The sequence below is a fragment of the Palaemon carinicauda genome, chromosome 1 (genome assembly GCF_036898095.1).
Source record: "Palaemon carinicauda isolate YSFRI2023 chromosome 1, ASM3689809v2, whole genome shotgun sequence".
NCBI classification, from domain to species: Eukaryota; Metazoa; Arthropoda; class Malacostraca; order Decapoda; family Palaemonidae; genus Palaemon; species Palaemon carinicauda.
Genome location: NC_090725.1, coordinates 281,704,135 through 281,714,134, shown reverse-complemented (window position 1 = coordinate 281,714,134; position 10,000 = coordinate 281,704,135). Strand labels below are relative to the sequence as shown.

Sequence of the window (10,000 nt, the reverse complement as noted above, 5' to 3'; positions counted from 1 at the left end):
TTCAAAGTCTTGCGAAAGGACTCCATTACCTTTGGAGCAGGACTGTTCCTTAAAACAAGCTGAATTATCGCTGCCACGGCAATTTCTCTGCAATGAAGTACTTTCTGTACTTACCTCCAAGCAATTTTGCCTCTTTCTTCAGTGAAGTTCACAATTCCACTAATGCAACGTAGTTGATGTTGCGTCTTAAAAGCTGGTCTCAGTTGTGCAATTTACCCAATGCTGTGAGACTTACTCGCCTCCTAAGAGCATGACCTAGATGGAAGTCAAGAAAGAGCTTAATTGCTGAGAAAATGCTTGAGCAACGAGACCACATCTAAAGAGCATTCAATTCGAGTCAATGCAGTTAAAAAATCTAGATTATGTGCCCAAGTGAACAAAACAATTTAGCCAACTTGGAATTAATAATAACAGAAGATTTTTCAAAAAGAGGAAAGCCTGTAAGATCAGTTATGAAATTATGTGAAGTCTTGTGGAAAATTAATCATATATCTAAAAATCAGCCTTGAATTTTTTCAATTCAATGTATCTTGAAGTATTCATTTATCAATATAGTTATGTAAACAATATAAAGTAGAAAATCTTTGATGTACTTTCCGTCTTGTCCTGAAACATAACTGGAACTCAGTTTTCCCGAGATATATTTGATTTCTAAACGCCACTAAGATATCATACATTAATTGTAAGCGTAAAGTAACATGCCAAAAAAACCGTAACAAGAACTGGCAAATAAGCATAACCTGTATGGAAGTACATAATATAAATGATTATTGAGAGAATGCAGGAGCCACAAAACAACAAGCTGTAGTGAGGAATGATTCTGTTACAAGAAAACTAGATTCCGGGACCAACGTAATCTTCAGACCTAGATATTAGGAGACAATTTAACCTGGGTTGCACAAGCCAGACCAGTTTTGAGAACTGAAATCAATCCCGTTGCAATAGTGGAATCGTAAACTTCATCAAAGAAGCAAAATGTCATGGATGGAGAATAGACGACTGCATAAAATACTTAATTACAAAGAAATGCTGAAATGGCGATACCACAGATTGCTCTAAAAGAAACCGAATCCGAAATAAACACATTTAACAACACCAGATCACGTGAGTGGGTGAGTTGGATAACGACCCTAAAGAACTCATGTCAATCCGGTAGCAAGACTTGAACCATAAGCCTTGTCAAATTGAGTAAATACAGCGATATTGGTCATGAAATTCTGTGAAGCCTTGTGAAAAATCAATGGTGTATTGCAAAATAAATATTGAAATATAATATTCATTCTTAAATACTGGTGAATTACTTTAATTCTTTTTTTTATTGCAAACCACCATAGGCTTTATATTGATGCATAATCCCGCCGTTTAATATGAAGCCCTAATGAATTCCGTTAGAAAAAAAAAATAAATTATTATTTAAAGCAGGTGTCGAAACTTAATATAAAATGGAAAAAACGTAAATGCATTTTCCTTTCTACAACCTAACTGAAGCTTTGTTTGTCCGGAGAGATATCTTTGATTATACACACACATTAAATAATATATATATATACTGTATATATATATATATATATATTTATATATATATATATATATATACAGTATATATATGTGTGTGTCTGTATATATGTATATATGTATATATATATATATATATATATATATATATATATATATATATATCAATACTCATATACATACATACATACATGCATACATACATAAATATATATACACACACACATATATATATATATATATATATATATATATATATATATATATATATATATATATATATATATATATATATATATATATATACAGTATGTGTGTGTGTGTGGATACAGAAAATATATAAATGCGTATATGTGCATGCGCTCGCATGTGCATATGGCCAGCATGTAGATAATAAATTGCTAAAACGTTCTTTAACTATACTACTGAATTCAAGGGGAAATGGGCATATTTGCAAGATGGTGGTAATTTGTCTGAATTTTTACCTTTTCTGTTCATGGATTAATATTTAACAACATTTCCCTCCATCTAATAGAAAGACGTTGAACGATCATGTATCGATGAATAATATGCTTTCCCTACATATTTGAAATTCATATGTGTCAAATTAATTAATCAAATGATGCATTCTTTCATAAATATATTATCATGATCCAAAGTTTCGTTACCACCCTTGTTGTAATGAAATTGATGCCAGCGGTGAAGAACTATCTACCGATTGCATGCTGGTTCTCTCTCTCTCTCTCTCTCTCTCTCTCTCTCTCTCTCTCTCTCTCTCTCTCTACTGCTGCTCCAATACTTTTTTTTATTTTCAATGGTAGTAGAGATACCAGTAGCAGTAACAGGAGAAGTGGATGCAGTAATAGTAACAGTAACTGCAGTAATGGTTGTGGTAGTAGTAGTAGTAGTAGTAGTAGTAGTAGTAGTAGTAGTAGTAGTAATAGAGAGAGAGAGAGAGAGAGAGAGAGAGAGAGAGAGAGAGAGAGAGAGAGAGAGAGATAACTTCCCAATTTGTTTCGAGTTCCTTGCCCGGAGGGGTTGAGAAAATTTGGATCTTGATAGTATAAGCGTTGCAAGGTCTCGTATCTTAATCTGAACATCATAGCCAAAAATATAGTTTTTTATTATAGATAATCAGACTTGATGTAATATCTTATTGGAAAATGATGAACGATATGCGTTTGGGTAGATAGTATAGGAATGTCCTATCCCTCTCAAGACGTTAATTTTCCGTAAGCAATTAAAAACATTTTTTTATTTTTCCGATGGGCTAAGATGTTATCAAGTCTTGGAAGATAGCCGGTTAATTGAATTATCGGAGGGAGTGTTACAGCTTATGACGATGAACATATGAAGATAATCTCATCAAGTCTTAAAATATCTAGTCAATTTAGCTTCCATAACTGATTGGAAGACGAGGCTAAATCTTATGAGGACTAGGGTGCTTTGACAGGGAATTAATTTGTAGAGTGTTCTTATTTCATCAAAGGACTTGCCAAGTTATAATAAAGTAGTTTGTCATCAAACTAAATAAAAATGTAGAAGTTCTCAACACATTGAAACGGACTTGCAGATATTAAAAACATAAAATTAATCGGTTAGTATTTAAATATATGCACGCAAACACACATATGTATATATGCATACATACATATATACTGTATATATATAATATATATATATATATGTATATATATATATATATATATATAGTTATTCATAATTGGAGCTACTTTATATTAAAAGTAGGTTATTTTCAAGCATTGGGAACTGAACTGAAGATTATAGTTTATGGTTCAATGCTGATCAAATTACGAGCAATCTATTTCACGAAAGTCATACTTTCATCAAAAGTTGGATGTTCTGAAAATTAATCTATCATTCTTATAGTAACTACTCAGCTCTAATAGATATCTTGGGGTGCATAAATGAAGTTTAGGATGTTGGGATCAATCCGATTTCATTAACATCACAAACTACGAATTTGGAAGGGACCAGATGATGTAATTCCTCGTTAATGGTAAGGGAATAATTTGATAATAACCTGATACGTATATTGCCCAAGTTATTATAATATTTTCATTAAATGAAGGCTTGGAAAGTGCAAGAGGATACTCCAATGTTCAAAAAGAACCTGAACTAATAAGCAAAGGGTAAAGCGAATTTTAGAAAAATAAACAGCGTTAATATTCAACAACCTAAAAAACAACAATGAAAAATGCAACATACCTAACCGATATGTTTTCCCTATTTTCGATGAACAAATTACCATAAGCAAGTGGCTTTTATACTTGAAGTTTATGGGATAGCTGGTATAAAAGTTCACGCTGGACGAGTTGATAAACACATTTCATTTATGATTATATATATATATATATATATATATATATATACTATATATATATATACATATATATATATATAAGTATATATATATATATATATATATATATATATATATATATATATAAGTGTATATATATATATATATATATATATATATATATATATATATATATATATATATATATATATATATATATTTCAAATAAGCCATATATATTAATACATTAAAGTCTGGATTCTCTTCACGACCCTCGGGATCAGAGACCCAAGCGGAATCACCCAAAGACTATACTATCAGACCGGCCGGTATTTGAACCCTGGTCCAGGATACCTGTATGCCAGTGACCATACCGTATCCTGGACCAGGGTTCAAATACCGGCCGGTCTGATACTATAGTCTTTGGGTGATTCCGCCTGGGCCTCTGATCCCGAGGTCGTTGAGAGAATCCAGACATTAATGTATTAATATATATGGCTCATTGGATATATGAAAAACACGTTTAAATGTGCAAAAAAATTATCATAATATATATATATATATATATATATATATATATATATATATATATATATATATATATATATATATATATATATATATGTGTGTGTGTGCAAATGAACCACAAGGAAAATGAAAATAAAAAATCCAATTTTAAGTTCTATTTTCCTTTTGGTTCTCTTGCATCTAAGAATCATGTTTCTCTGTGGTCTTTATGCATTTATTTATATATATATATATATATATATATATATATATATATATATATATATATATATATATATATATATATATGTATATATATATATATATATGTATATGTATATATATACGTATATATATATATATATATATATATATATATATATATATATATATATATATATATATACATATATATATTTCATAATGGAATCAACCCGCAGATCCCTCATAGGAAGGGCAAGTTCACTACAAATCATGCCACCAGAGGCTCTAAAAGAGATCGTAACCTAAGCGTGTGTTTGTGTGTGCGTGTGCATGCGTGTGTGTGCATATTTTATCTTCGTGTGTTTTGACAAGTATCATTTGTAAGAAGTAATATATATAATTTGAAAACTCTCTCTCTCTCTCTCTCTCTCTCTCTCTCTCTCTCTCTCTCTCTCTCTCTCTCTCTCTCTCTCTCAGTCCTTACTTTTGCAACTGGTTATATGACGAGAGGAAAAATCATGAAACTGAATCATGCACTTAAGTATTCGGTTAAAGACTTCATGTCCAGTGATGTCTAAGCCAGTGTCACTATTCAAAAAATATTGTTGATAGAAGATTCACGAGTACATAGAGGGGACAAGAAGGCATAAACATAGGGGAACAAATTAATTAATCAATTATTCTTTCATTAAACCATTTTCAATCTTTGTTAATCTTCAGTATCTGATGAAATCTTTCCTAAGCAAGTTCTTGTAATAATTACAAACCCAAGATTTTTTTTTTTTTTTCATTGGTTTAATCCATGTTCAAAGTTGCAAACACAAGATTAGCATACTTTATCGATAAGTAAAAAAGTATTAATTCTAAAAATAACTACCATAGGTTATATATTGGCTATGTTTTTTTTAAAATATTTCTACGTTGTTATCCTCTTTTAATGTTTTTTGTCTGATTTCCATAGTTCCAGTGTCATGAAAATCGCACACAGCTACAACTATTTTTTTTCATGATCACATCACCAAAACCTTATCTTTAAACACTTATTCCAAAATGACTCAATCTTTGCAGGTTAGAATATATTATAAAAAATGTCTTTTGGCTCCTGAAAATAAAATAAATTTGTACTACTAAAATAATGACTACCTCAAATAAGGAGTTGTCGTATTTATCTAAAATATGACTGATAAACTCTTCCGTCGACCAAAATTCTTTGTCTGTTGTTTTGTTCGTCACTGGAGCTGTTGCTGTTACGGCCGTCAGCGCACTCTAATATTCAGGGATTCTGGAAAGGAATTGAAAAAGAAATTAGAATTATCATTATTATTTTTTAATCCGAGAGAGAGAGAGAGAGAGAGAGAGAGAGAGAGAGAGAGAGAGAGAGAGAGAGAGAGAGAGAGAGAGAGAGACTGAGTCCTTTGAAATATTAGAATAGGCAATTCCTCGTTCTACAGGTCGGTAGTCTCTCTCTCTCTCTCTCTCTCTCTCTCTCTCTCTCTCTCTCTCTCTCTCTCTCTCTCTCTCTGTGAAAAAAAATATAGTTTGACCTAATTATTAAAATAAACATTATTAGCGCTTCAAAAAGTTTAAACATTTCTGAAGGGTAAACCTTTCCAGTATAAAATACTCAAGAAAAACTATTTTGTAAAATCATAGGATGAGAAAAAGCATTGTAAAGGTATTTCTTGAAATCACATTCGTTATTCTACTGTTTACTAACGGAATAGCACCTTGTATTTCACACTCAACTTTATTCAAACTGTTGCAGATGTACAAAACATTAAATATGTTAAAGTGAATATAGTTTTTTTATTTCCACATATATATATATATATATATATATATATATATATATTATATAATACATACATATATATATATATATATATATATATATATATATATATATATATATATATATATATATATATATATATATATATATATATATATATATATATATATATATATATATATATATATATATATATAATATATATATATATATATATATATATATATATATATATATATATATATATATATCTATATATATATATATATATATATATATATATATATAAAAGGCTTTTACGATACCAAAAATGAATATTCTTTGAAATGGGGGATAAAAAAGTACAAGAGGGTAAAACTGTTGGGTTTAATCCTTAATACTATGATAGCACTCCCTCCATAACGAAGCCTAGAAAGTCTTTTACGTTACCACTTAGAGTAAAAGAAAAAAAATATAGAGACTCGGTCTTTGGATTTACTGGGATTATACTCAAAAGGGATTTTAATGAAACACTGTGCGAGCTATACACATTATAGCACCCTCGGTTCGGAGGTTATTTGAAAGCTGGTTTGATTTTACTATAACCATATCAAATCTTATTTTATTGCTCAGTAATGAAAAATAAACGCAGAGTTGCACTGATTGCATTATTAAATACAGTATAACCTAAAACTTTGGTATAATAAAGATAATCTACCATTTAAAAATATGATTTTCTTAGATTTCTAAAATAAAATTTTCAATAACTTTCATAAGGACATTTAATTTTTTGATAATTCTCTACTGTAAATTCCTATCCTTTTCTCCTAAACCAATTAAAGGTCATCAGAAAGTATTACGATTATTTTTTGGGGGGAGGGGGGTTGGTAAACACTGGAGAGGCATAGGTAGGATATTAGTGTTCCCAAGTACGTTATACTTCTACCTCTAAATCTCAATAACTTTATTTCATTGGACCAAGTCTGAAGCTAACGACAAACAATGATTTGTGCTATGGTAAATTAATAAGTTTCTGACAGATGATGAATTGTGAGAAGGAACCCAACTGGAATCTAGCCTGCTAGAAAATAACTAACAAAATAAAATGAGAAATTTCATTAAGAAATGGGACAGAAACAAAAACAAAGCACTAAAGAGGATTTCATAAAAATAAACAACATAAACCATTTAAAAAATATAATAGATCTTAATTAAAACTTATGGATGGAGGGATAAATGAGACATACTTCCTTGATAAATTGGACAGTTTTTGGTCCCAATCATTTGGAATCTTCATTTTGACTCTAAATTGTTTTTGGTGTTCATTATTTTACCGTTTCTCCGTTTTGGTATTGTTGCCAAATAATGAATAAATTGATAAGAATACGACTAACCAATTAACGATGATAAAAGAAAGATACACATGCACCAATCCTATCAAAAATCAAACAACAATTGAAATAATATCAAAGCTTCAATGCATTTCATATTCCAGTGGAATCCTTGAATCAAAATGCTCTATAGTATTTGAAATGCACTTGACGGTCTTATTGAATTCCAGAAGTTTCTGATGAGGAGTATTGCCACCACTCAACAGTTCATAATAACCATTAATTGATTTTGACTTTTCCTCATACCTCTGGTGTACTTATATAAAAGGAGAAAGTATAATCCTAGTTCTTTATGCAGCTTCAATGTTTGTTTGTTAGGTATTCACTAGCTAAATTTAGAGTGTAGTGAGGGTTTTGTGGCATTTATGGCATGGATTTTACAAGAAAATGTAAATAAAATTGTATGAGAGCTAAAAGGAATTATCCATTTCTTGTATGAGCTTTGAGAAAAATAAAAAATAAATAAAAAAATTAAAATAATATGTAATGGAAGACCTTTGCGTCAATAGGCGTAGGAGGAAATGATGATGGTACCGATGAATTGTTGCTTGGTAACAACTGCTTATCATGAAATCGATTACAAAACAAAATTTTTCTGTAAACAGGTCAGTAGTCATTTTCAAGAGATTAATTACCAGAGTAGGTTTGTTTTCTTTTTTCCCCGCCAGAATAGTTCAGGCCCTAATTGGGGTTGCAAAATGTTCGGTGTCAACTAATCACATTCAGATACTTAACAGACATTAAGATGAATAAAATGTAATATCCCTTTCTTTTAAATGTGTATCCTGTGGTAAAATAACACTTTAAACAATTCATTCTTTTAAAGAAATCCTCCTGTTGACCCTACAATGTTAAAAAAAAAAATTATTTTTTCCTGTCGGTTCAAAAATGTACATTCCATGCATTTGGAAATCTTTAAACTAAATAGTTTTAAATACTTTAATAATCGAAGTTGAAATAAAAGGAATGTAATGCTACTGATTAAAGTTTTCAATTCTGTTTCCGTGGTTTTGTGATAAAGCAGAAATTCGTTTATGAAAACAGTTTGAACTATAGAAATATTCGCCGAAACTTTTACAAATATTATCTGGGAGGTGAGTCGGGCGGATACTTGTATTCGTTTAAAACTACTCTTTTGGTATTATCAATAAGTATTTCATAGAACACAAAATTCCTTATTTTTTTCATCATACTTTGGAACTAAAAACTTTCAGACATATTTATCTTATAATTTCTCATACATAGTTGACCGTTATTTCTCTCTATTTACTTTCCACATAGGGTTTCTTCCCATGTTGGATCCCATGGGATTTTAGCATCATAATTTCCAAACTAGGGCTATAGCTTAATTAATAATAATAATAATAATAATAATAATAATATTGATGATGATGATGATGATGATGTCGATCTTCCACGTGTCAAGTTAAAAAAAAGGAAGCAAAATCCAGCATGATAGATTGTTACATCATTATCATATAACGCATGAGAGATCGGTATGAATCCTTATTGTTAGTTTTTCAACTTATTTGTATTACATGAAAATAAAAAGGGTCCACTTGTCTCATTCAGTTGTCAAGATATGTGCAGAATCTTCAAAGAATTTTATATCTAAATACAATTATCATTACAAATATAGTGCTGATAGGAATCAATTGGGTTTTTCATGTTTAACTGGAATGAGACACAAAGTAATAATAATAATACTACAGAGACCTATTGTCAATTTTTTTTAGTGAGGCAGATTTGTACCGATTGGCTGGGGTGCCCTTTTAGCTCGGATAAGTGTCCTGATCGCTGATTGGTTGGACAAGATAATTCTAACCAATCAGATAGCAGGAAACTTTTCCGAGCTAATAGGGCACCGCTACGAGTCATTGCAAATGCGCCTCATTAAAAAAAATTTAGTATAGTTACCTGGACCCTTCAAGGGCTCAAAAGATTAGGTTTACAGCTGAGAAGTAGGAATTTCCGTCCCATTTTCTCGAGCAACTTGGCTAACTGAAGATCGGGTGGTCATCGTAATTGCTGTTGTTGGTTCGTCTCTTATACAGTTTGTTGTTAAGGCGTCGTTGGATTCCATTTCCTGATTTTTATTTGATCGGGGTTTTGACGATCCTCCCCTCCTACGTGGAAAAACTGAATTTTCAACAGCTAAGGCATTGTTGACATCCTTCCTAGCTGCACAAGTACACGCTTTCATGAAGCTCTTCTTAAAATTTTCACTTAAGAAAGCGTATAAAATGGGGTTGATGGCGGAATTTATGTAGGATAAGCATGAGGAAATGA

The 10,000-nt window shown here is 30.6% G+C and overlaps 1 protein-coding gene across 2 annotated transcripts in view; it reads right to left on the bottom strand.

Annotated features, from left to right (window-relative positions):
* The window catches only part of LOC137657246 (somatostatin receptor type 2-like), a 170,116-nt gene that overhangs the window by 130,544 nt on the left and 29,572 nt on the right, over nt 1-10,000 (bottom strand). Inside the window, exons 2-3 of one of the 2 annotated variants that reach the window (XR_011047141.1) lie at nt 9,629-10,000; nt 5,693-5,831 (exon numbers count right to left, since the gene is read on the bottom strand). The exon at nt 9,629-10,000 is cut by the window's right edge and continues 1,374 nt beyond it. Coding sequence is in view for 1 of the 2 variants with exons in the window: in XM_068391587.1 (XP_068247688.1) it covers nt 9,660-10,000 (341 nt within the window). In the remaining variant the exon portion in view is untranslated. Of the gene's footprint in view, nt 1-4,787; nt 5,832-9,628 lie in introns of those variants that run through there. The other variant, XM_068391587.1, reaches the window with a different exon arrangement.